The following is a 27,705-nucleotide window of genomic DNA, read 5'->3' on the forward strand; positions in this document are numbered from 1 at the left end:
ATTGTTTTGATATCTTCGTGCCTTTCCTTTATGCGTTCTTGCTGTAAATCATAAAATCCGCGGTCCAATTATAGTACAATAACATTCATAAAAACGTGAGCTGTTTATGTGCAACATTTCCCGTCTGTTCATAATAATTTGATCACCCATTATATAGTTTCCTGCGTTTCCGTGTGAAGAAGGTGTAAAGAAGAAGTCTATTATCTTGTATAAAAATGGGTTTAATAAATAACAGCTAACAACGAAATAAATAAGGCTCGCAACACGTGATTGCGTCCGTATATTACTCAACACTCTGTTCGAATCGCAATTTACCGTTAAGGGTGCGATCCGATAATTGAAGGGTCGAAATGGCGAACGACGAGGGCCGGTGTTTAATCAAAGCAATCCTGACAGCTCATTAAATTACTCTAGACATCCTGGAGCTCTGTATACTCTCTTTCTCTCTCTCTCTCTCTCTCTCTCTCTCTCTCTCTCTCTCTCTCTCTCTGCAAAAATCATTCTTGCCGCCGATTTTCCGTCGTTCGCCGTTTAAACTTTTCACTTATCCGAACGAGCCCCACCTCATTAGCCTGTGAACTGGGGCGGGCCGGCTCGTTGCTCCGTTAACAAATTAGTATAATTACGCCCACGAGATCTCGAGATCTTTGATCCAGATGCAAAGCTCGCCTGGCACACGCGTGCCCTGGTGCAACGTTCACGTACACACGATCGATCGGCTTGAAGCGGGTGCACCTTTTTCGTACTGACAGCGATACCATTGCGAAATTCGAATAATCGCTCGGCCTTTCGATGCGGGCACGCTATTTAACCCTTTGCCCTCGCAGAATCTTCTGTCACCTGCCAGAAACTCATATATTCGCATGTGAGTTTCAGGTAAAATACTAGAGATTATGGTTGCTCTATTTAAGTGAAGGCTGGCCTGAATCTTTTATGAAACAAGAATGGAATTTTAGGTCTCGTTCCTTTTTAGGGGATGAAACTGTTCAATACCTGTGTGCATTCTAGTTTCATACAATTGACTTGGGCAATTTTTATTTTGCAGAAAGATCTTATCCGTTTGCAGAAAGAAAGCCCGGTGATGCTAATTGGCTGTCAGTAGAAAATCAAACCCAATCTATGTAGGTGCTGTTCTAAATTAGTTACTGTTATATTTAAACCAATTTTATCGTCTGCTTGATTTCGTCCCCTACAATTATTAGCAATCTTTCTACGTGCTTAGAGGGAACGTTCGAGTTGCTGGCTAGAGTAACAACATCCCATTTTCCAGAACGTCTTAGGGCATCGAGTGCAAAGGGTTAAAATCGAAAGTATGCAGATTCCGTTTGCTCGATCCTCGATCGATCCCGAAGGTAATAAATTAGTCTTCCTTTGTACATTTATACAGGCGGCACAGAATCGTCAGTGCCAGAGTAGTTCGGTTAGGAGAGGCTCAGTTCCCCAATCCCCTGGTCCCAGTGACACCCTGAAGCCAAGGCTTGAAGAAGGTGGTCCTCATGTAGACGCCAGGCAGATAAGGCGCAGCGCATTTAATTCCATGGGACACCGTGCCGACCAGGAACCATCTTCCGTCAGGTCGTTGCATGACCAGTGGACCACCGCTGTCACCCTGAAGAAATCATAAAATTTAACATCCCCGTTTCATTGAGAAAAGCATAACGGGGACTTGATGTGCTTTCACGCGGCGCGGAATGAATTGCGAAACGACGAACTTATGGTTCCCAGCGGGAAATTCAATGACTTTATGAATTGTACCTCGCAAGAGTCCCTTTGTCCAGTGGCGTATCCTGCGCACAGGAAGCTGTCCAGGATCAGTTTCGAGTGTCCTGCCGTCTGGAACATCTCCTGGCAGACGGAGTTTTTTATGATCGGTACCTGGACCTCTTGCAGGGTCGACGGTACACCACCATCTGTAACAAAAAATTTCCAGCGTTTGGAATGTGTGATTGGTCGTTAGTAGACTGTGGATTTTCATGCAAAATGAAAATTAATATGTATCACACAGGAACTACATAGACATATCTTCCTTAAACATAACGATATCTCCATGTCCCTTTCTTAATTTCATTGTAAAGATTTACGTAACAAAAAGAAAAAAATTATTTTTCACGAATTGAGGGCTGAAAACGAAAAATCGATATATCGACTCGAGGCATTAAAAGGGTTAATCATTTTATTGAGTTCAGAACAACATAACAGTGTCACAAAATTATTCGACTGTTCTCGCTGTTTTGCATCGTTTCGATCAATCAAGCGTAAAATCTGCAGTTTATGAAGGATAGAGGAACCACTCACTGTATTTTAGTCGGCCCCAGCCAGTGACAGTGGCCATTCTCCCAGTAAAATCGATGCCATCATCCGGCATACAGATGGGAACGATATGGTCATCGAACACTATCGGCGAGTCCAGTTCTAGAAGAGCTAAGTCATTCTCAAAAGTCGCAGGATCGTAGCCTCTGTTGACGATGACACGTCGAACGTTCCTCGTCACGCTGCGTTTGTCTTCTAGCTCGCCGGAGAGATCGTATTCTCCGAAGACGGCTACCAGGTTTGCTAGGAATCTGTGCGGGATCAATAAGAAAATTTAGATCTTCGGAAAGCTGAAGGAATCCACGAGAGATGGATCAGAAGCTAGAATTTACCCTGGTTGACAGTGAGCGGCGGTTACCACGTATTTTTCTGTGATTAGGACGCCCCCGCACTTGTTCTTCGTGAAGAGACCCAGCCAGGTAGCCTCACGGATGAGGACTTGCCAAGGCCATTTGCCGAAGTAGGCGCTTTTGCCTCCGACGATCTTACCTTCCCTGGCTAGGGGCCTTATTCCACATTCTGCGAAGAGAATTAGTTTAATTGGGAGCCAGAGAAAGGTTAGGTGTCAAAAATCAGTCTTTAGAGAGAGCTAGATCTAGAGAGTATAGAGTAGCTCTTTCGTGGAGAAAAGTATAGTGGCTCTTTCGTGGAGAAAAATACAGTAGCTCTTTCACGAAGAGAACTCGAATAGCTCTTTTTCAAAGAAAACTGAAGTATCTACTTTGCAGGGATAACTAGAATGAAGAAGGATAACTTTTGCTGAACTTACGGGACCGTAGATCGTTGCCAGAAGTAGTCTGCGCCACAGTGGTTGTTTCAACAGCTGTAGCAGGACTAGTTTCTTCCTCTTCGACGACTATAGCCTCCGTGCTGGTAGCTACCGTGGTGGTAGGTCTTCTAGTCGGTCTGGTTCGTTTCGTCGTCACTTGAGGCCTCTTCGTGGTAGCGCTGGACACTGTGGTTGGTTTTGGTTTCAAAGTTGTCGGCTTTGAAGGACGAGCTGGTTTTTCCGTCGCCGATGGTTTTGTCGTAGTTGGACGACTGGCGGGTCTCTTCGTGGTGGCTGGTCTCTTCGTTGTACTCGACAAAGGCTTAGTCGTCGAGGCTGGCCTTCTTATGGGTTTCTTCGTGGTGCTCGGTGGTCTCTTCGTGGAAGTGGCTGGGGTCGTTGTTGTAACGTTCGCTCGGTTGTATACAACGTCTTTGAGGTTCTAAAAGACAGAAAAAATGTGAGACAAAAAATATTGTTTCTTCTTTCTCTTCAGGATTAAATTTCTCAAAATCTGAAGATGAACGAGAAGAACAACTTTCGAATTCCTGTAAAGCCTACTGAAGTCCATACGCATCATCTACTAGCTATCAAAACGAAGCTGTCTACCTCAACTAGCTGTCAAAACAAAGACGTGTAACTCAACTAGCCATCTAAACACTATAATCAAGGTCACTTTCGGTACCTGGAAGTTGCCCTGCAGACTCTGCACGATCTTGTTCACAAACGTGTCCACCTTATTCGTCAGTACATCGTCCTCGATAAACGTAGGCGTAGGAATATCATTCTCCCCAAGTATCTCAATATCAGGATAGCCAGTATTATTGAAAGTCTCAATGATGGCCGGCTTCTCTTGCTGAGAAATCGGCGCAGAGATGTTCAAATTAGGATTCCTGACCGGTGGGAAATTAATCAGATCATCAGGAGCAGGGGTCTCATCCTCGCAATGAGGAGGGGGTGTCGTGGCCTTGATGTTTATGGTCGTGGAGACACTAGTATCCTTCACGATGACAGTGTTCACAGGCGTTAGATTGTCTTCAGAGAAAATGAACGACGGTGTGGAAGGTTTCAAGTAGAAACTAGGCTTGTCAGACCAAGGCGCTAAAGTAGTCCAAATTATAGGCCTTCTGGTGGGTGCTTTGACAGAGGTCTGTGTCTCTTCAGCAACGACAGGCTCTGTACTATAATTATTACTAACTGTGGGCTTCGAGGTGGTGCCATCCTTCAGGTTCACGCTGAAGAAACTCGTGGAAACAACATTATTAGTCGCAACATTCGAAATCACTGTGCTAATGTTGTGAGTGATGGTTGTAGAGACACTGGGCTTCTTCGTGGTCAAAGGATCGGGTCTTAGAGAGCCGACAGTGGGCTTAGCAGTCTCAGGCTTCTTGGTGACCAACTTCTGCGTAGTCTCCGTTGACAATTCCGTTCCTAAAGGTCCTAGAACAATGAGCGTCGGAGCTGGAGGATTGACAGTCGAGTTTCGAGTGTAGCCAAACTTGCTAGCCTGCGTCGACGGCCTTGATGAATAAGTCGTCGGATAAGTAGAGTAAGTCGTCTCCGTTGGAACAGTGTCGTAGTTATAGTAATTCGGCGGTTTGTAGAACACATAGGGGAAGGTCTGAGTGCTGACTGGCGCAGGTGTGGACGCTTTGGTGGTGGAGATCCTGATGAGGGAAGGCTTTGAAGTCTCGTCGATGCTGACCCACTTGTTGATGGACGAGTTAGGCGTCTGTATAGTGGTCCCAGAGCCGGGCTTCGTATTATTCAGAATGGAAATGATGTGATTGATCGACAGCTCCTCTTTTTCCATCGTGTCATCCTTCTTGTTGCCCGATGGCGTGTCATAGGTGATAGTGGGCACCCTAATTAGATCATCGTCGTTCTCGTCGCTCAAGGTGGTCATCGGCGTGGTGGTCCTCTCGCTCCCAGTCCCGGTAGCTTCAACATCCTTCGTTGACACTCTTTCTTGAATGGTGCTAGCCTTCTCGAAGGTGCCTGTCTCGAATATTGATTCGGTAGTAGAGGATTTTTGAACACTATATGTGGTAGCGCTTGGCGACCTGGTCATAGAAGGCGTGCCGAACTTCTGATCGAAGTTAGAGGACGAAGATTGATCGGGGAACTTGATCCACTGAGTCCCAGGGTTGTTCTGATAAGTGGATCCATGGGAAGGTTTCTTCTTCGTTGTTACAGGCGAGGGTTCCGTCACTTTGGGTCTCTGGGTAGTCTCGGAGACCTTTCTAGACTCAGTACTGGACTCGAGACTGGGTTTGAAAAGATCATCAGGATTGTAAGTCTCGTTCAAAGTGGTTCCATTCTCGTTCAAGAGTATCGTGTCGGCGGAGGTGTGATTGCTCTGACCCAATCCCTGAGAGAACAGAGCGGGCAATTGATCAACAGGGTCGGCAATCTGAAGGATCTGGTCAGGACTCAATAAAGTAGTCACAGGATTCACATTAACCGAGCTTTGTTGATACTGGTTATTATTCTTGTTGTTCGAGTGACTGAGGAGTCCAGGTAAAGACAAGTTGTCTAAGATGCTCTGTTGACCTAGTAGAGCTGGGAAGTCCTCTTCCAGGTGGCTGATGTCCGGCTGAGAGGGTATTTGGGGCTTCTCAGCGTTCTGGATGCTGTCCATGATGTGTGCCACGCTGGACGGCCTAACAGTTGTCGAGGGCGCTTTGAACGTCGAGATCTTGGTATACGAAGTCTCCTCGTTGCTCAGCTGGTTCCCAGGGGTCTCAGTCTTGACAGGATTATCCTGGGACACTGTCATTCCTAACGGTGTTCCATCAGAGTCCAAGAGAATCGGTATATCTGGCACATGATCGATCTCGTGCACGTCGAACGAGTCTGGCCAATTGGCGCCGGGTTTGTCCAAGTTGCTGAGACCAGAATTCTTCGCGGGCAGTTGACAACAGGCACCAAACAGGAACCCGTCCACGCAGGCGCCCACGACCTGGCCGTTCCGTTGCAAACACTCATAATTGAACATGCATATCGCTGGCTCCGTGGATTTCACTCGGGACGGGATCGTCGGCTGACAAACCTTCGGCAGTATCCTGTAACCGCCGAACAGTCTTCTACCTGCGAACCAGAGCGATTCCTCGTTTCATCTTGTGTGTATGAATAATAATTTATGGGTGTCTGTTATGCGCCGATAGCAACGCGGCTTGTAATAAATGCACCGTGGTATGGTAATGTTTTTAATACGGAAAGAAACGAACAGGAGCGTGAAGATAAACTGATGTAGCCGCTATGGGCATGACAGTAGAAAGTCTGCCTTCGGGGATCTCTAACCGACATACTGCTCTGCTGGGAATTCGAGGTGTAATAATAACAGCCGCCGTTGGTTGTTTGTTCGACTGTGACTCTTTGACACAAAGGCGGATAATTAACGCGCAAGGAAAAGAGCATGTGTGTACCGATTCGATACCGTCTGCGGATTTTTAGTTTGTCAGCGAGGCTGGGAAAATTTTATTCTAGTTTCACGAGTCTACTTAGATTTTGCTGGCACAGCAGTTGCTACTCAACATTTCCCATTTGGAAATTTTCCCTTCTGGTTTGATACCGTCTTAATTCAAAGAAATACACTATTTTATTCATTCTGTCTGCTTGTTGTTTTGCTTGAATTTAGAAATTAATTGTTGCTATAATATAATGGAGAACATTAATTTATACTGGGCCTGAAGGATGCAGAAGGGTTAATGGAATCATCATCATCATGAATTTGATCCTTCCAGTTTCGGCTTCTCTAACTAAATTCCATTAATTTTGTTAGAGTTTATGGGGGTTGTATAGAAGGGAGAATACAAGTTTGAACGAAATTGGGCGGAAACCCAAATAGATAAGAATGGTGGAGGCAATTAGGGACGATCCTACTACCCCTAGATTAAACTTTCTCACTTGACTGCCCTTTTCATCTCTCGTTTATTTGAATGACAACGAAAAAACAGGCTTTATGGGAGGGATCGTCGTAGATGTTTCCAAAGACGCCATTCAGTCGAAGTACATCAAGGAGTACGCATTTGTTGTTTGTGAACAGTGTTGATCCTAGTCTCAACTATTTTTGGATTAATTCATATATTCATAATTTTTTGATTAATGATTCTAACGGGAGTTTCAATTGATTGTTGCTCTCGTAATAATAAAAATGTTCGGTGAATAACCATAAATTTAGCTTTACTGTTTCACTCTTGTTACAAGTCGAGTTGCGTTCTAAAGAGAATCCTTTAGGGCGGATTTTTCCAGCAGATGAAAAATTTCTCTAATCTTCAAAGAGGATTACAAAAATAAATCCTCTCGTAAATGACCATTCTCGCTGCATTAAAAATAGGTCTCTCGGGAACGGCACAGAACGACGACAATTTTCTCTAATCCTTAAGGACTATTACAAAATTAAATCCTTCCACAACATACCATACTTATCCCATTAAAACCAACAAGCACGAGTACGATGTATACGGCAAAGTTCAACCCCTACATTAACCACCATTTAATTAACCACATAATCTGTACAAAATCAACTCTGCAAAGACTAAATCAACTAACGTTTCATACCGACTCAATATCGCCAAGTAAAAAATTGATTTCTGTTTATTAATTAAAATTCGACACAAACGAATTAACCAATTTACTACATTCCAAACGTGCATTTAAGTGCTAAAATCGCCATCAAGTAGCGTTAGATTTGCCCCCGCTAAAACACAGTGTTAGAGCCAGGAGAATTGCCCATTAAGCGTTAATCAAGCTGAACAATGCCGTTGCCGAGGCCAACGGCAATTAGTTGCATGCAACGGTCCGACGACCAGGCTGAAAACGAAATGGGGGTCCGGGGCCCGTTCGAGGCGTTTCATGGCGGAATCGGGGCCGCTCGGCCCGAATTCCATGTTTGGCCCGCGGTGGGAATCGGTTGTTCAACTTTCGGTCACTGGATTAACAAAATTCTCGGCGAATTGATGGCGTGAGCGACGGAAGTGTGCAAAAACCCGAAAATGTCGGGATTGCCGAAAATATTTGTAATTCTCAAGAATCTCGAGTATAATCCCGAATAATCGCGATTATTCTCTGGAATCCTCGAGATTCCCAAGAAATAATCGCGGCAAAGATTCTCGGCCCGGCCCGACCCGATAGTTTCGCGCACAGTGTTTAGGTTCGAGCTTGAGCGTATTTAAGTTTTTTCCGACCGCGATGCCGAGTATTCACCGTGATCGGTTCTGGTTAGGTGACCGAGGCATAGGCGAGCAAGCATGTAGGCTCTGCACGTGCTTCCTTATATGCCTGCATACTACCGATACAATGACCTACTCCGTGCATCGTCCGCAGTGCTTGACACACGGCCACTTGCAGCGTTCCACATAATTTTTTCCCCATTTTTATTTCCACCTCTCGCGATGATTATTTTCGCGCGCGCGCGCGCGAGAAAGAGAGAGACTCCTCTATCTCCGATCGAATCAGTGAAACGAACTCTCTTGTAATCTGAAATTGCGAGAGTTTGTCGGTGATCGCCGAATCGAACGAGACTCCTCTAAAGAGCATTCGCAATTAAGCGATCAAATCGCTCGGCAATTAAATGGATTCGGCCAGCTGATTCGTTATCTCGGTTACAGCTCGAGATACGAAGTAGCGCAACAGCCCGACGCAACTCGGAATTTTTCATGAGACAACGCTGACCTGGCTGCGGAACCGTTCCTGGGTCGGACTTCATCACTTTTTTTTTGTTCTTCGTATCGCGAGAAAGATTCCACCGGTTAATGTAGATTTTACGTCTGGCCGTTCGCGTGGACTTTTCTGAACGGGGAATTAGCCTTTTAGGCTTTTGTGTTGTCGATTGTTGCCGCGGCGACTTCTATTCTGAGTAAGCAGGACGGTTAGACCAAAAATTTATTCATTTCTGACAAGATTAAGTTGCTAAAATTGAAAATAGAAGGACAAGGAGCATGAGTATATACAGGGTGTTCACGCTATTGCTAGCCAGCGTTTTTCTTGTAAATAGTAAATATAAGAAAAAAATCAGAGGAAAAAGTAGTACTGTTTTTTATACGCAACACTTATATGAAGGTGACGTTCAATTTTTTAAATGGAATGCTGTATATGTTTTTGTATCACATGAAAGCGTGTGTCTAGACGAATTCATCCGCATGCTGCACCTTCAAGGTTATGCAAGGTCAGAAATGGAAGAAACATTTTGAATATTTCATACCAATGTGAAGCTACTTTTCGTACCGAAGTTGTCGGATTTTCTTAAAAAATGTAAGAGGACTTCTAACTTTTTATCTTTAGAAAGAAGACATTTCCGATTATGACACTTATTTTGGAAAGGCCCTGTTTCCTTCAAACGCTTGGCACACAAAACAAATTGATTTTCATTTGGTTGCACTCTGTCCGGATATTCTTCTAGATTCTAGGTGTTTCAATTTACTTCGTTTTTTATTTCCATTGCACTGGTAATAAATGCGTACCATATCCGCCTTCTCGATACATTACTATGCGATATTACTAATCGGTTTCGGAAGTAATACCGGAATTGTCTCGTCATAGTATAAACTAGAAGTAAAAACACTCTGAACGTGAATGACAACATCATCTGATTCGTATGAATAAGGAATACTTGTAAATACATTGGTATGAAATATTCAAAATGTTTCTTCCATTTCTGACCTTGTATGATCTTGAAGGTCACTATGCAGTCTACGGATGAATTCGTCTAGACACACGCTTTCATGTGATATAAAAAAATATATAGCATTCCATTTAAAAAATTAAAGGTCACCTTCATATCTAACAGAATAGTATAAACACAACAAAAATTACATACGCTATTGTGTTCCGTATGAAAAACTGTACTACTTGTTCCTCTTTCATTTTTGTCTAATATTTACTATTTACAAGAAAACCCTGGCTAGTAATAGCGTGAACACCTGTATGTATATATATATATATATATATATATATATATATATATATATATATATATACACTCATATAGCAACATATTTGATTCACGCTTCTTGCAATTAATGCGGAAGATTTTTATTTCCTACTCAGATTCTCAGTCTAATAATTATTTAGCTAAGCAAGAACTTTGATAAATTCTAACAGTACTCTCCATCTATTGTATTCGTTAATAATTATTTATAGTCTGCAGATTATAGGCATTTATGAGAAAAACGGGCGAGTGCAATTTAAAGCAGAGCATAGATTAAAAGAATGGACAAATATCAATGTCAGCTAGTTAAAATTAGCGAAGAAAGAATGTAGACTATTTCTATTAATTATTTGTTATAGGGAAGCCTTTGCAAACAGGTTTCTTGAAGCTAGAGCTTTGATAATTTCTAACAATATTCTTAACTTATCGTGCTTACTGGCGAAACCTCTGAATTAAACTGCGCGATCATTTTCAATCTGTTAGCGACATTCGCAACAGCTCGATAAAAGTGTTTGCCTGTGTTTCCCGGTTTTACGATGGTCGCATGCTCTCGAGGAAATGTAATCAACGTTTCCAATTATCATGGCATGGGGGTGTGGGCACAGATAGGGAGGGGTCCGGGAACGAACGTTGTTGTATCGATTACGAGATGCGTCCGAGTAAGCAGACTCGTTACCGCGGGTACAATAATAATCTACAATTTTGTCGAACCGTAACCGGACCGGCGTTTTTCTAGCATTAATGCAACGCAAAACGTCGCGTCAGAATTCTGAACTTGCTCTGGGGTTCGTTAAAAGTTTCGCTCCTGTATCCAGCAGCTCGTTAAATCCCGATGTTGACTGGAAATGAGTCTGTCAGTTATGTTCTCGTGGATTTTCTAATCACATCGTGTGAGCGGTGTTTACGAACTTTCGGGTAACTTTTACGCTTACGCATGCGGCGATGTATCAAGTGAAATAGTTATAGTGGGTCACAGGAAATCAACCCGGTTGTCAGTGCAATCATTGACGAAACGTTTGAGTCGTTACTTTTGTTAGGTCACACGGTATTGGTACTGAAGTTGTCGCTGACCATCGAATTCTGACCACTGACCGTCGAAGTAACATATTATTAGTTAAGCAAACACTCTGAACTACTCTCGTGACAACTGTTTTAAATTGAATTGTTCTAGTTTTTGATTATCTGTCTTTAGAATCGCCGACCATCGAAGTAGGGTCACTGATCATCGAAGCAACACACTACTAGTTGAAAAAATAATTTGTATCACTGTCTTAAAAGTAATCTTAATTTTAATCCTATCAGTTGACTCTCTGTCTCTAGGATCAATGACCATCAAAGTAGGGTCACTGACCATCGACATAAGATCACTGACCATCAAACTAAGATCACTAACTCCCAATTGTGACAGATTCCCGGGAAATAGAACTCGATATGTAGAATATATTGCAAGCAATGCTCATCAAGCAAAAATTGGATCTGCACCAATTCCAATTGTGTTAATTTCAGTGGGCACATTCTAATTAGCGATAGCACCATCTGGACAATGGATCTCCACAGACGTTTCAAGCAGTAGCTCATGCGATAAACCGCAGAAAAATCCATATTTCCGAGAAAGTAGTCCCCGCACATACTATTCTTAGTTCAAAAAGAATATATACATACTGAGCAGATAAGCTGTTAATTCCTAACAGCTATTCGAGATATTTGCATAAAGAAATGCGTAAAACCGTCGAGTAACGTGCAACGTGATTATCAGATTGCATATCTTCCTACCTCTTACGAGCACACAACGAATCGTAACAAAACACAATAATACTTTTATTTCAATTTCTCAAGGCGTGCGTTACCTCTGTTGCGTTTTCTTTTAGAAAATCCGTTGTAAATTCCAACTTACATGTAACCATCCAATAGGGACACGAATCGGTTGCATTGTTCTCTCGCGAATCTAGCCGGGACATCTCTAATTTACAAACGCGACCGATCTAGGTGTCAGCAAATAAAACCAGTCCTAGTTTATCCGCGGAGATCGAAGAAAATGTCATGGGTCAAGGAAAATGTTCCGTTTCCCGCGGAAAATATTCTTCTGCTCGCGTCTCCATCGGCTGCGTGGATTGTTTGCGATGTAATTACGCGCGTCAACACCGCTGGGACGGTGTTCCCACGTGCGCGGCACCAGACTCAGGATTCCCAGTGTCTCGCAGTGTCGGCCGTTCGCCGGATTATATCCGTGGGCTCGGGTTCCGTCGTTGAATGGAACCGACGTTTCGCGTGTACACACCGCGTTTGACTTTTCAGGACCGCGCGAACCCGACACTGACACCGAATTCCACTTACATCTCACTTCCTTTCGAAAGTCGTGAATTCCATCGAACTGAGCCGAGCTCGCGGAACCTGGCTCCCAGCCCCTCAGCTCCAGACCCGTCCCCAATGCGCGACAGAAATTTCAGATATTTCCCCGCGGCTGACACACATTCGATTCCCGCTGAATTCGAATGACAACGCGGAATTCCGTGAACTACTTCATTTCCATCGTATTAACTAACTAATATTAACTACGACCATTTCGTTCATCCAGTTTTCCATCCACTGCATCGTACAAAATAATTCTAGAAGGAAATGATTGACGACATTCAAAAGTAGAGATTTCAAGCTTTAAAACAAGCCTAGGCTCATTTTTGTACTATTTTTGAAAACGAAATTATCGTGGTTCAAATATCGACAATTTCTCGAGAACGAGACATTTAGAGTTCGATTTTTAAAAACTGATCACTGCTGAGACTGCTATAACTTTGTAAAAAACGATCGCACAACAATGAGTCTGGGCTTGTTTGAAAGCTGGAAATCTCTACTTTCGTCTGCCGTCAACTAGTTTCTTCTACATTTTTTTTTTTTAATGAAGTAGCAGCCAGAAAACCGGATGCTGATTATACGTTTTTGTCTCTCAAAACGTCTACGCACTGAGACTTCTCTGAAACCGTTACAAAATTTTTTTCGGTACTTGGAATTCGAAAATTGAAGCTTCCTCTCTACAAACGAGACCTTGAAACTTGATGTACGATTTTTTCACGCCGTTTCATTAAGCTTCGAATGAAAAGTGTGCTATCAACTTTATAATAATATTAAGTGCGTCTGGAGGCCGGATTTGTACCTAGTACTTTCTGTTGTAAAACTGTTAAAAAAAAATTGTACGGAAAATTTTTGAACTCGTTGAAAAAGGAAGGCTTCAATCTTCAAATCCGTGGAAGATTCAGCCAGGAAAAAAATTTTCCAATGATTTCACGGACGTTCAAATTTGCAGCACTTTCGAACGGCGTGTCTGTTCGAGTCGCGCGCAATTTCGGATTGATTGCTTCGCGAAGCGTTGATTGGTGCAGAAACGCGAGAAACGAGCATCAATCTCGGGAAAATAGCGCGCTCATATGTGCGGTAACGATGCAAATGGGTTAATGATCCCGAAAGAATCCGAGATCACCCCGATGACCGACGTTTCTAGGCGTGGGTCACTTTCACGGTTTCGTTTCTCCGGCCGATTCACTGCCGAGGAAATATGCTTCCGGATGAACAGTCTTGTAATTACCGTCGACGGTGCATATCTTTCATCGACGAGACTCGTTCTCGATACAGGAGATACGAATCTTCCCTTCGGTTCTATTTTATCTGGCCGTCCAATAAGAGAGGAAAATTCGCGTGGTTCGATCCGGATCGACGAGTCGACGTTTTTTTATGGAAATACGGAAGCTGGAAGTTATCTGTGTGCATCCGCGGTTCGTTTTTATAACTAATGTTGAGGTTATTCGCTGGAGGGAGGGGGGTATACCTCTTATTGGAAAATATCCTCCGACTATTTCGAGAGCTTGAGGAAATTAGAAACTGAAGTGTTTAATCTGATTTTGCGTCTTCAATCTGTATCGTATTAGTTGCAGATCGGGGCTTGTTAGTAATGTTAACAGCAGGAAAGTGGAAGTTTACGGAGCGTTTAATTTTTAATTCAGTTTTCACTGTTTTCGCTGTAGTCCGTGAACCAGGGAAGGCCAGTGAACCCGACGATTACACCGTACACGTCGACAGAGTGAACAAAACGAAAAGGAACATTGAAAAATATTACAATTAACCACTGGACTGGTTATGACAAAAATGAGCAGACGAAACAGAAAATAGAGAAAGTATCAGATTTTAAGAACTCTTGTACATATTGTATTAACGGTTCCTATTTATTACAATCGATGCAGATAATTTTTATTTCGCATACAAATTCGCAGTTTATTAATCAAAAACCCACAAGTGAATTCGTAAATTTCAAAGTGACTGGTCTCTATTGCCTCAGGAAAATACCGAGACTGAATTTGTTTCGATTTTGTGATAAATACATTATTATTTTGAAATAAAAAATCTGAAACCGATGATTTGACCGGCGGCGCGGCGGTAGGTCTAGCGTTAACAATCTCTTGGTTCATCTGTAAATTCTCGCTTTCGTCGTACGCCGTCGTAAATCGCATGATAATTGCGCCCGCGAAGATAAGTCGTCTCGGACGGTGTACCGCTAATTGTTAATTGTCCGGCTCGATTAAGAGAGGCGTTACGATCTGCCGTGTTATCGGTAGAGGTTCGTTACGCAACGTAATTGTTACCTGCAGCCTGGGCGACGTAAGAGTGCGAAATGACGGACGTCGAAGAAAGGATGACGATGAGTAATTGGACACTCTTCCCGACAGCCATCTGCAACCGAGCAAAAAAAAACACAAAAAAATCAAACACACAGAAACGAGATTATTGTTGGTCGGCTGGCGAAGTGAGATTGTTGGTTAAAGCGAAATGAGAGAGAGAGAGAGAGAGAGAGAGAGAGAGAGAGAAAAAACCCGCCGGGGAGTAATTAGCCTACATTTTGCCGAGCCGATTCGAGGCGAACAGAAGCTGCGAGAATGAGCTTCTACTGGCGACGTTACTTTTAAACGAATGGTCTTCTCCGGCCGGAGAATGCCGAGCACATTAATCGTCCTTTCAAATCTACTCATATTATATGCGCCATGTTCGGTAACGGTACAGGAATATCTCGAGCCTGCGCCACGGGGATTCAATTACAATTTAATTCTTCGAATCTGCGCCACAGAAAAATCCACCGTTGATTGCACCGCTCGCTAAACTCCCTCACGAGTACAGCAATTTTTTCTCATTGATGCTTCTTCTCATTTAGTTCCTGAAATTTTCGGTTATTGATGCGAGCAAAGCAACAACAACATCTGAGCATACGATTGTAAGTACGAGCCGCTCTGACTTTGGTAGAAATTCACCTTTAGTTGATTCTGCTAGGATAATAAATCGCTGAAGAGAATTTTGGCAAGCAACCGAGTGTCAATCCGAGAGATTGCAATAATAATTAGCGCAACTAAAAAGAAAGAAAATTGGTCTGAGAGAAAAATTGGGAATGCAGCATATTTCTCACAGAACGAAACTTTATTTCCTAATCCATCAATATTATTGCTCAAATCTTAGCCGATCACGTAAATCGTGTCATTCGAAATTTTGATTTTCTTAAATTGTTGGAGAGAGACAAAGGAACTCCTAAGTAAGTGTCAGACAATATTTATTTGGCATAATCCCTGCTGATGTGTTAACTAACGTCTTCGACTCTTTGGACTCGCTCAGAGCCTCGGTAAAATTTAAAATTTTGCTCAAAATTTGTTCGGCTGTTCGGAAACGGATTTCGACGTCAGAATATATCAGCTCACTTTTAAAATCGAGAGGAGTTTACAAAATGGACCAGTAGAAGTCGATGTAGGTCCACCTGCCTTCTTGCGATACCTGTCGAGATTCATTCGCACGTGTGTTCCTCGGAGATGAGCACAGACGGGTACACACGGTGTCCCTACGCGCTCCGAAATCCCGTTACCGAGTCAGCCCAGAGAGGCGTTCCACGGATTCGCTGGCTCCGCGGCGATGCTAAACCCAGGAGAGAACGATTCCGTGGAGGAACGAAGGGAAAAGATCTCTCGGGAGGGAACGCGAGAGGCCGTGAGAAAGACGAAGAGAGCGAGAGGCTGATCAGCGTCGGTTCGCGAAAACACCGGTAACCCAGTTACCAATTCCCCCCGTCGTCGCCGTTCATTCTATTCTTCCTCGTTCCTCTGACCTTCTTAGGAATGAGCTGCTCGAATCTGCTACCGGCCGATCAGTTCCTTCCTCCGACTATAATCAGTTCCTCGAGATCCCATAACTATTTATTGCGGGGCTTTCATCATTGACCTCTCGGTCGATCGAGCTACCGAGCATTCTTCCCAGCTTTCATTTCTTAACGTTCAGAGTGTAATCCTCTTACAATCGGACCGAGATTATCCACTTGACGGCAGCCCATTTTCGAAATTCAGATAAATCCCTCTTTCGACTCCTACGGAAAATCTTTCGCGTCTAGTTAATCCTCTATGCACTTTGGCGCATCTTCTAGCTTATAAAATCGGAATTCTCGGGGAGTCTTCTGACGCAACGAAGAGCAACGATTTTATGTATTTATAGGAAAAACAAGTAGCGAAGTTGACGTCACGAGGAACCGATTTTAAATTATTCTAGAACTCCTTAAAATTCTCTGCGAAACCAAATCCCTCAGGATTTGTCTCACTATACCGCTCGATGACTACAGTAAAGTCTTGATCTGCATACCACGTCAATTAAACCACGAAATACAGTTGAAATTGTATCGTGTTTAGTGACATTTTAATCAGAAAAATGCCACGAATAAGATGGTGGCAGTCCCATAAAAAAATAATGACATTTAAAGAAGTTTTGTAATTGGACTTTGGACGAGCTCGGCTTCTTGACCCCTCGCGGGGTATGCCTCACAGTGGAGGGGATAGGCAAACTGGCTGAGATCGAGTAGCTCCGTTCGGCTTATTGTTAGATCAAGACTTTACTGTACACCAGAGCGACTCGAACCATTCATTATCTAGAGCTTGCTAAACGTTTCACAGTTTTTCGCGCGTTCGACAGCAATTGGTTCCCTCGCCAGTTCGTGACCAGGAATCCGTGAGTCAAGACAGGTGTACCGTTACTATCAATTATCAATTCCACGTGACGTTCGTTATCCATTTTTTCGACTCGTAGTAAAACGCTATTACGCGCACGCAACGGGCGACAATGTTACGCGCGTTGCCCTGCGACAGTTCATCGGAGCAGTAAAAATCAAATTCGCTGCAGAGTCGTTACCCCGTTGTCCATTTCATACATACGTTTTGCAGAATGTCCGTTATTTCCACCAGTCGTAATGACGGATCATTACAATACACGCGGGGGAGGCTGCGCGGCAAGATGAAGAAGAAACGAGGAGGACACCGTTACTCCGTTTCATAACATTCTCGATTGAAACCGACTCTTTTCCAATACCTTGTCTGATAGCTTGGCAAATCTAAGATGCAGGGATCGTTAAATAAATTCTTTTCCTCGCTGTGCATCGTTCAAAAATTCGGTAAAGATTCCACTGTAGAATATTCAAAGGGATAAATCACAGTATTTTATTAAAAATTTCCTAACAGAGAGGTATCCTGTGTCGCCCAACATTTGTTTTTTTTTTAGAATTATTAAGAGAGTCGTGTTTTTTAAACCGGTACTCGAAAAATTATTTTCTGTAACGAAACGACTGTGTGCCTGCCCCGAACTTCAGTAGAAAAATTAGAACACGGAGTTGATCAAAAATTATTTCGAGCAGACAAACTGCATTGTTGCGAGTCCCGCGTGAAATTCCGCAGAGAAAATGTGCAAAGTCGTCCCCGTACCACGGAAGGAATCGTAGGCGTGTGTGATCGCGGGAGTGTTTCGCGTTGACAGCGCGACAATCGTCGTTCGCTTTCATTCGGTCGTTTATTCGCGCGCGATACGGCCGGCACACGCGCGAATACAACGAAGCCACTTTCCTTCGGACTGTGTTCCGTGTTCTCTCGCTTCCTCGCGGCATGGGCGTTCGGTTTCAAGTAGTTTCGATCGCGACAAAAACCGAGCACCGGCTGCGAAGACGAACGTAATTATCGCGAACGGTTCCCGCTCGTTCCTACGGAAACGATTGCAGTTGCACCGGAGGAAGTCATGGCCTGTGATGTAATAGCTCTAACGAGGCGACCGTTTGCTACTGTTTCGTCGTGAACCAAATTCCGAGGTGATCCCCGTCATCTACAGGGAATTCCTTGACCTTTTCCACCCCCATCCAACAATGCTTTTCCGCTGCAGCTTCGCAGATTTTCCACCCCCCCCCCATCTCGAGTACATTCGAATCGATAGAATAATTTTTGCTTGCAGTGGCTTTTAACCCTTTACACTCGAAGCTATTTTAATTCCAAAACGAAACATTTCTTCCGACCTAGAATATTTCCCTTCTATACATTTGCTTTTCATGTTATAAATACGAAAATGGTGCAATTTACTCGTACAATACTAAAATGTTTCGTAATTTATGAAATACAAACAAATTTAATAATGTAAAAAATATTTTGAACAATGGTACAGCAATTTTTAGTGGCGCCTTACAGTCGCCATTCGAGTGCTAAGGGTTAACCCTTGTGACGGTGATGGTGTCGACGCATATTTTAATGCTTCCAGTGTACATCAATTTATGATTGTCTGAAGGTATGAATAGCATCTTTGCTGAATCTCAAGAATAACTCATCCCAAATATTTTAATAACAATAAAAGAAATAATGAATCAAACTGTAATATTAAAATTACTATTATAATATTAATATTAAAATATTATAATACTAATAGTAAAATATTATTATGCGTAATAATATATTAATGATAATAGTACGTTATTAATAATAACATATATATTATTTTGAATATTTAATTTTAAATTTATACTATTTAATTTTTTTTCCCAGCAGATCGATGGAGGCTGCTAGGACAAATTTGAATATGACAAATGTAGGAGCGAAGCTCTTGCGTTTAAGAAACGAACATACCAATATTTTTCCCGCGTTTCACGAGAAGACAGAGCCGACCCGTTTGTTTATCCCCCTTCCGATTCCTCCGTTGGATTTTACGAGCGTACAAGCAGGCAAACGCGTTCCCGCGGATAAATCTAAAAGGTAAAACGGGTTCCGCGTATGAAAGCACGGATAAAGCGAAACGCTGCGGTAATAAATTGAAACCGAAGCTCGATGCGCCGGAGGTTTTCAGCATCGATGCGTGCGCGCCGCGGACATCGAGTATCCGTTATATTGCACGGCGAATTTTACGTGTTTCCACGAAAACCGTTCGCGGGACGTGTCGGCAGTGAAATGCCGCGGATAACCGAAGGGTTTGTGGACGAACGGCGCTTGCTGGACAGAATTCCGCAAAAATTGCTGGGTAACTCGCGACTCTGCCGCCACGATGAATCCCCTAAACAGTCATTTCCTGGAAAAAGAGAATTCTGGCAAATGTCCTCGCAACTATTTCTGCAATCGTGTCAAAACATCTTTGACGATCCACTGTGATTTAACATCAGGAAATGTATTTTAATCGCTTCTAAGTGAATGATTGGCAATTTCTAGTGGCGCCTTAGAGCCGCCATTCCAAGGGTTAACGTCACATCAAACTGATGCGTGCACGCGAGTGTCTCTGTCTTGGAGGAAAGTATTGTGGTATTGTCGCAGCAGCGAGTTCACTAGAACATGTTCGGTGCGCAAAGGGCAGAATAAAACGGAATAGCTCTCGACGAAACGTAATCGAACGACCTCCTTTATGGAGCACGGTGGTTTACTGTCGCGTTGCTGTCAGAACGACTGGGTTATGGCGTTGCTCCACTCTCGAGTCGGTGTATCATAGAAGTAGAAAGGAATCTCTGATATTCGAGCGTTTGTAAAGAGGACACCGAGTATAGAAGGCAAGGCGAGGGCCCGGACACGGACATGGACACGGACACGGTCACGATCACGATCCTCTCGATCCTCCCGGCGTGGATCGCCGGCGAAAGAGTCAAAGAGTATACACACAGCGCTGAGAGTGCCTCGAAAATTCTTCCGCGTTCATTGGCCGTCCGTCAGCGGGTGAGGAGGGGGACGGGGGACGGGGGGCTTGTACAGGTGCGTGAAAACACACCGGCGTGTGCATAGGAATCCGTGTGTGCACACGCGAACCTCGGAGAAAGCTCGCAGAGGCCTCGTCTGAGGGGCTCTTCGTTATTGGATCTGGGTGACCCGATTGGCTTGGCCTCAACCGAGAGACGGTTCACCTCGTCATCGTCGTCGTCGTCGTTGTCGTCGTTATCGTCACACCGTTGTGTTCTTCTCCCCAATTTATAACCGACGTCTCATTGCCCAGACCGCCGGCTAACCATCGACGTTTCCTTTTGCAATCGGTCGCGGTCGAAGAGAAATCTCGCTTCAAGGAGGACTTTGGAACTGTTCCATTCAGTTCGGTCTTCTTCCTAGATGCTCCGGAAACAGTAGAGATCGTCTTCGAGATCATCCGTTAGGCTACACAATTTATCTTCCTAGGCTGGAACCATCGGGGACTCTTTAATTCGCGATCGAAGCACGAGGTGTGTTGTTTTATTGCTTTAGAGGAGGCGATACGGTTCATTCGCGAGCTTCGATAAATTTTTGGGGGACTCTAAAGTTCGTCATTAGAGATCCACTGGTCGGCTTCACGATTTATTTTCTTAGGTAAATCAGGGTGCAGACATCGAGAAGTCTTTTTGCTGTAATTCGTGATCAAACCACGAGGTGTGTTGTTTTATTGCTTTAGAGGAGGCGGTAGGGTTCTTGCGCGAGCTTAGGCTACCTTCTATACATTTTTGGAGGACTCTAAAGTTCGTCATTAGAGATCCACTGGTCGGCTTCAGGATTTATTTTCTTAGGTAAATCAGGGTGCAGACATCGAGAAGTCTTTTTGCTGTAATTCGTGATCAAACCACGAGGTGTGTTGTTTTATTGCTTTAGAGGAGGCGGTAGGGTTCTTGCGCGAGCTTAGGCTACCTTCTATACATTTTTGGAGGACTCTAAAGTTCGTCATTAGAGATCCACTGGTCGGCTTCAGGATTTATTTTCTTAGGTAAATCAGGGTGCAGACATCGAGAAGTCTTTTTGCTGTAATTCGTGATCAAACCACGAGGTGTGTTGTTTTATTGCTTTAGAGGAGGCGGTAGGGTTCTTGCGCGAGCTTAGACTACCTTCCATAAGTTTTATAAAACCCTGAAGTTCATCACCAGATATCGACTGGTCGGCTACACAATTTAGTTTCTTGTCCATGATCTAGCCATCGAGGTCCCTTTTTGCAATAGTTCGTGATCAAAGCTGGGTTGTTTTACAGCTACAGAAGAGACTCTAGAATTCTTGGATCGGCTTAAATCTCCTTTCTCAAACCCCTGAAAACCCTAAAGTTCATCATTCTATACAATTTATCTTCTTAGCTAACCCACGATCTAGCCATCGGTGTCCCTTTTTTGCTATAGTTCGTGTTCAGTGAACAGCGGATTTTCAGTGAAGACACGGGAGCTACATTTGTTTCTCGTAATAACGTTACCGCCTTGAGAACGATACAACTTTGAAATTCTTTGAATGTTTTCACTATTTTGCAATTTGATCTATTTTCATCGTGAACGCATCAAAGCCGCAGTCCAAGTACGAGACTGGATCCCCGATGTATCACGAGGCGGTCAAATCGAGTTCTTTCACGCTTGACCGATATTTTTCCGACGACTCATTCGGCGGGTCGATCGAGACCCGTTTCCGTGAACGAAATCGCGCGGAAAGTAAGCCGCGCGATGGGCCCGTGCAACAGAACCGACAGAAGGCTTCTCCGATGCCGCCCGGACGCTTTCACTTGGACGGTCGGGCGATCCGCTTTAAACCCGAGCGATCGGTTTTGCACGATCGGTCTCGGTGTTCGACTCGAATGACTCGCGGCCTATCCTCTCCTGGCAGCGAGCGGAGTCGCGGAAAGTGATAGTCGAGCATGCCGGCGCGGCCCGAAACCGGTGGAAAAGAGAATCTGCTCTGTACGTCTGATCTAACAAAGTCGAACCGGCGCGGCGTCGAGAGTTTCAATTGGAAAAGGGCCGAACGGGCTTTCCAACACGAACACTTCGCGAACATTGCGTACTGTCGGTCAAACCGTCGGCCTTGGATTTTTCACTTCATTATTCATTTAACCATACAGACGCTGTCATGGGAAATTACGAGGAAGAATTCAAACTACTAAATATAATTCATTTCCTCGAAACAAAAATAAAATCCGGTTTCCTTGTAGTTGACGTTTAGCCATTAAAGAATATAATATGCACGCAATAAATATACATTTTATATTCTTTCTATAATCATGAAATAATTCACAGTGCAAGGATAACTTCCGTGAGCTGAAAATGATACAACGGTGATAATAATATATTAATCACGTTTTATAGGGAAAATGAGTCCCCTTTTACAAAGAGTTTATTTTAGCAAAACAGTTAACCCTTTGACTTTTGTGCAACAGTTCCTTATTTGATTGATTCCCATCGCATCTATCAATTACACGGTGCCCAGCTAAAATTATAGTGTTTCTTATTTGCCCTATGTAGGCGGATAATATAAATGATCACTTTTGTAACGAGTTCTGAGGCAGAAGAGAGGAAACACGTTGGACCGTAAAGGGTTAACACTTCCTCCGGACAATGGTTGCGTGACGAAACGTACGCGGGACACCTTTAGGCAGAACCTGAAAGGGACAGTGCGACGTCCGCATTTTAAACAGCCTCGAAAAGTAGAGCCCCGGATCTGGGGCAACGAGAGCAACATGCCGGAACGTTCGGCCACGCTGACAGAAGTCGATCATTAGAAAATGGTGCCTCAACAGCGCGACGATAATCGCAAGAGAAACTAATCGCCGATAAATTACCGCTCCACGCGACTCCGCCGTGAGCCGATATTCGCTCTATTTTCTCGATGGGCTTTCGCGCAAGTTTTTTTTTTCCTCTTTTCTTCAAGCCGTTTTTCTTTTTTACAGGAATGTCTTCTCGATGTAACATCCGCGAGGCGTTATTATTTATTGGTTAGATCGGCTACAGTCTTCTTGCTTTTTTCTTTTCGGTTTCAGATTGCAAGGTAGTTTTGCGCGAGCCAGGCTGAAATGGAGCGACCGAACGAGACGCGAGCAAGCGTTAAACGCACAAATCAACCGGCACGATTGGAAAGAGTGACACGAGCCGTGTGCGCGCTGACAACCGTTACCGACTTACCACTACCCGGTACCGTGGCATACCTAACTCTGTTGCACACACAAGGCCAACCTGTGCAGGTGTAACCGAGTGTCGGACGTTCCTCGGGGTCAGTACGGGAAATCTCATTCGCCGCTTTTTCTCTTTATCGATCCCGACTTCGAGTTTATTTACTCCCCGAAAACCCGTTTCTCGTGGACAAAATTGAACTGTCGAAGTGTCGTGTTTTGAACAAATTTTTTGTACCGAACAATTGATCAGGGCTGCGGATGTTTGCGAATTTTTTGATTTTCAACTTTTCTAGACAAATGTTAACCTTTTGCACTCGGAGCCATCTATGCTGGTCCCCTTAGAGAGGACATCTGAGTTCAAAGGGTGAAGAAAGTGGAAAAAATAAAATTTTATTTCCATTTATTAATGGCTAAATCCTATCGAATTTTATCTTCCAGGATTTCTTCGTAAATGCATGAAGATCCGCAGTTTATTGATAATCCCTCGAGTGTTTCGACTAAATATGAAAATTACGTCAGAAACGCCCTTTTACATTGAACAAGGGGTTCGCCGCTGTGTGCACGCTCTTCGGACAGAGAACGATAAAAAGGAGAAGGGCCAATTCGAGGTTGAAAATCGTGCGGCTAACAGGTTAAGTCGATTAACCTACTGATTGTCGGAATGGCCGTGAACAGGGTCGAGGACAGTCGTTCCACCGTAGACACGAGTGAATTTCGTCTCGCGCAGGTACCGACTCGAGGTTCATTAAGCCGCGGCACTTTCTAGGATAACGGAATCCTCGCGCGCTCTTTATCCGTGGGATATATCGAGGGTTACGTTTCGATGGGATCGAGGTTAATGTAGCCGCTTGCGTCATCGATCCGCGTCAAAAGTATTATCGTCGAGCATTGGCCGGTGAAACCTGGCCGCAGCCAAACCGGAACGAGCATAAATCCAACCGTACGAATTCAACACTGAATTTATCTGAATTTACTTCATTTATTTATTTATTTTTACCTGAACGTGTTGCTCGGCAATACCATTCCAATAACCTAGCAATTAACTGTACGACAATAGTAATTCATTGAATACCCCCACAAGCTATTCTCGTAAATATGGATTTTATGCATTTGCAATAAAAATGGGTAGATCGATTACAAAACACGGAAATCATTCAAAGAATCTCTAAATATACTATTTTAACCTTATTAAAATGATCGAGGAAAGATATAAATGTTTATACTGTAGCTTGCAGTGAACGTACACAATTTTTATTTTGCAGAAAAATACGCAGTCTATTAATTTTGCAGCGAGTGCGTTAACCCGATGTATTAACTTGCACGTTGCACACAGGTGTCATTAACTTTAAGTGGACGGTTCCTCGTCTGAGGGCGCAGTTCGCATAAGAGGCTCAGAGTTCGTAAAACTGACAGTAAAGAAGAACGTTCTCGTCCAAACAATAGTAATTAACCGCCGGTCGAATTGTGTTCCGTTCAACCCTTCCACGTGCAAGCAGGTACCATTAACTTCGAATCGAGGACTGCCGGTCTAATGATCCGTGTAAGTGCCGCGAGAAAATAGTAATAGCGCATGCGAGCACCATAACCCACCCTCGGCCAATCTTTTTTAATGATAATGGTGTGGAACAACGTTTTCTAACAGCGTTCTGTCCGCTAATCTGCTAACCGGGTAATTCCTCGAGCGTGAACGCTAATTCAATTAAAGACGAATAAAAATGTTAGCCGGCGACGTGACCTGTAATGCCGGCAAACACGATCCAATTTACACCGCCGATATTACTATGGAATCAGATTAAGCAATTTCCCGGCGAATAAATAAGTGGATTAATAATAATCCGTGGACACGAAGAAACGAGACCTAACTATGCCTCCCTGCCAAGCGAAGTCTCGAGAGAACACGAGATTTCCCCAACTTCGACGAGCTTCCACTGTATATGAGACTTTTACAAACTTTTGCAATTCCCGTAGTGAAATAAAAAAATTCTGGTCAACGCGAGAAAAATCGAACTACAGAAATCGCGAAGTTTAAATTGCTTTATGGCCGGAACAAAATTGCTAAAAAATGTTTTTAACTTCCTACAGTCGAGAGCTAAGATTCCTAGGGAGCTCGAAAGACCAAAGGGCGAGTGTTGCGTGCTTGCTTTCGAGCGGGGGTTGGAAAGGTCTTTTTGGAGCAACGAATAATAAATGTCTTCCGCAACTTTCAGCGGAAAATTGAGATTCTGAGGTAGTTCGAAGGGTCGAAGGGCAAGTGTTCGGTTTGATCTTTTTTGGAGGAACATGGGACGAAAAAAATGTCCGGTGAAAGAACGTCGAGAAAAGGGAGGAGAGGATGCGGCGAGGCAGCGGAGCATGCCAAATGATCTTCTATGTATATCGCCTCGTTTGCTACGGGCCAAAGTCGGAAAGAGCCCCAGCTTTCTCCAGGCTCCACGGTCAGATTACCTTCCGTACGATCGCGCTGATTCCTGATCACGTCCTGGTTCCGATAAACGATCCTTAGACACAGAGACTGACCGATTTCCTCCTTGTCGCCGAAACTTTCTACAGTAACCCTTACGTCAACGTCCGACGATGTTCCACGACGATCAGTACCGTCGTGATCATCAAACTTCATAGTGCAGGTGCCGATTTCTGTGCCTCGTGTGCATCGAAAGTATCGTTAAAAGTCTTAAAGTTGCCATTAAAAAACTGCACGATTCACGGGACGTTCTAATCAATCAATAAATAAAATTTTATGCAGTTTTCAATCTTTGTAGATTGAATGAGAAAATTCTATTTTTAATGGGAACAGCCTTCGTAGCTCCGAAACAAATAAAAATTCTGTCGAATTTTATATGCCAGCATTTCTTTTTTTAAATTTTCGTAAGCCATAAGTGCACACAGATCCGCGGTCTAGTTCAGAACGTTTTCCTCTCTGTAATAATTTTAGTAAGGTCGATTACTGTGGGGGTACCAGTTACCGTGTCTATATTAATTATACTTATCTTTCAAGCATAATAAATATTTAAAAAGAAATATATAACATATATTTTAATTGATTTTAATGGAAACAATTTAATATCTCTTTTTCAAGATTCATTATGCTTACAAAATAAGTATAATTAAGATAGACACAGTAATTGGTACCCCCACAGTAATTGGATCCTTTACCCTATTGAATTATTTCAATTTTTACACTGTACCAAATTGCCGCTACTCATTTTTGTCCTAAACGTACAAAATCTCTCCAAGTAGAAATTTTCAGAAATTTTGCTATTTGTGCACACGGACAGATTAAAAGTAAGCTGTTCGAGGATTGGCATAAGAGTTACCAATTTTGTGGAACACTCCGCGAACTATTCTAACCAGGGAGTCCTTTTTTTCGCGATGACATGGCCGACACCGGACCATTCGCGGTCATTCGAACCGAATCGGTTAACAGTATATTCAAGAACCAGGGGACATAGTTGGAAATGGCCTTCGCGACGACCCGTGCATACTAATGCACGATAATTTTAGCAAGAGCCGTTCAAGAGACCCCGGGACGCGTTCCTTTTCCCCAATTTGCCGGCTCCGTTTTAATTAACCCTTTCAGGCTTCTCATTGGTCAGTTTTCTTTTGTTTCGTATGTCATCTGATCTAATATTTGATTAACTCTTTGCGCTCCAAGTACATTTTTAAAACAGTATATCTCGAGGGACGATCTCAGTCTCTCACCAATTACTATTTACTATATAAAATTTGCATCGATTGCAAGCTGCGGGAGCTAAGTAAAAATTTGCATTCCTTATCAATCGTTTTAACATAGACATTCTTGAATTCTTGTAATCTTTTTACTATTTCGAATTGCACCTATTCATTCTTTAAATGAATGCGTACAATTATTGTACTGGCTACGAAACAGGAAACATGTATTACGTACAGGCGATTATAGTCACTAAAGAAAGAAAGAAATGCTTACGTAGCTCCTGTAACTTGCAATTAGTCCAGACAATTTTTCATAAAAATCCGTCTATCGTCTACACTTTTCAAATACATAGTACTCTAAACGATAGTTGTAGAAACGGTTTATGAACATTTCAAAGGGGTCTCATTAAATTATTAAGAAAAAAAAAAGATGCATAGAGATAGATCAACAAAGAAAGGCATACCGATCAGCAATCCCGCAATTCTTCTTTTCAGATCGAATCGATCGGCTCGCGCATCGAATCAGATATTACAGATCTGTCGATCCAACTTAGTTAAACGAACTCGAGATCTGCGGACTCACCGTGCAACGTATTAACCCTGACACGTCCGTCGATCCTTCAGGGTCGTCTCATACCGCCTTAAATCCTCCGAAAGAAGCCTCCGGTCACGTTCACTGTCTCTCGCGAGTTCACACGTCTGCAAGTTCCTCCGAGCGAGTCGCACTTCTTCACTGAACTTCCGGCCACTTCGCTCTCGCGATCTTCGCGTACCATCCGGCGGTTCTGGAACGATTACCAAGTACCGGGGCGGCGTAGCTTTCGATCTCTGATCCTCGGGGCGCACTGTACGATCACGT

General features: G+C 43.5%; 1 protein-coding gene across 1 annotated transcript; it reads right to left on the reverse strand.

Moving 5' to 3' along the window:
* Window positions 1–334: 334 nt before the first annotated feature.
* Window positions 335–27,705, reverse strand: Flz (transmembrane serine protease filzig). The gene is made up of 8 exons (XM_076792240.1): window positions 27,430–27,705; window positions 14,639–14,726; window positions 3,765–6,169; window positions 3,080–3,521; window positions 2,643–2,829; window positions 2,296–2,561; window positions 1,756–1,910; window positions 335–1,609 (listed from the first exon to the last, which is right to left on the reverse strand). The coding sequence occupies exons 2-8, from the start codon at window positions 14,724–14,726 to the stop codon at window positions 1,433–1,435; spliced, it is 3,720 nt and encodes a 1,239-aa protein (XP_076648355.1). The 5' UTR covers window positions 27,430–27,705; the 3' UTR covers window positions 335–1,432.

The sequence above is a fragment of the Halictus rubicundus genome, chromosome 1 (genome assembly GCF_050948215.1).
Source record: "Halictus rubicundus isolate RS-2024b chromosome 1, iyHalRubi1_principal, whole genome shotgun sequence".
NCBI classification, from domain to species: domain Eukaryota; kingdom Metazoa; phylum Arthropoda; class Insecta; order Hymenoptera; family Halictidae; genus Halictus; species Halictus rubicundus.

Coding starts and splice junctions, on each gene's coding strand:
- Flz (XM_076792240.1), bottom strand. CDS start 14,726: ATGGCTGTCGGGAAGAGTGTCCAATTACTCATCGTCATCCTTTCTTCG. Junction 3,522..3,764: donor GTCTGCAGGGCAACTTCCAG/GTACCGAAAGTG, acceptor TCTGTCTTTTAG/AACCTCAAAGACGTTGTATA. Junction 1,610..1,755: donor GACAAAGGGACTCTTGCGAG/GTACAATTCATA, acceptor TGATTTCTTCAG/GGTGACAGCGGTGGTCCACT.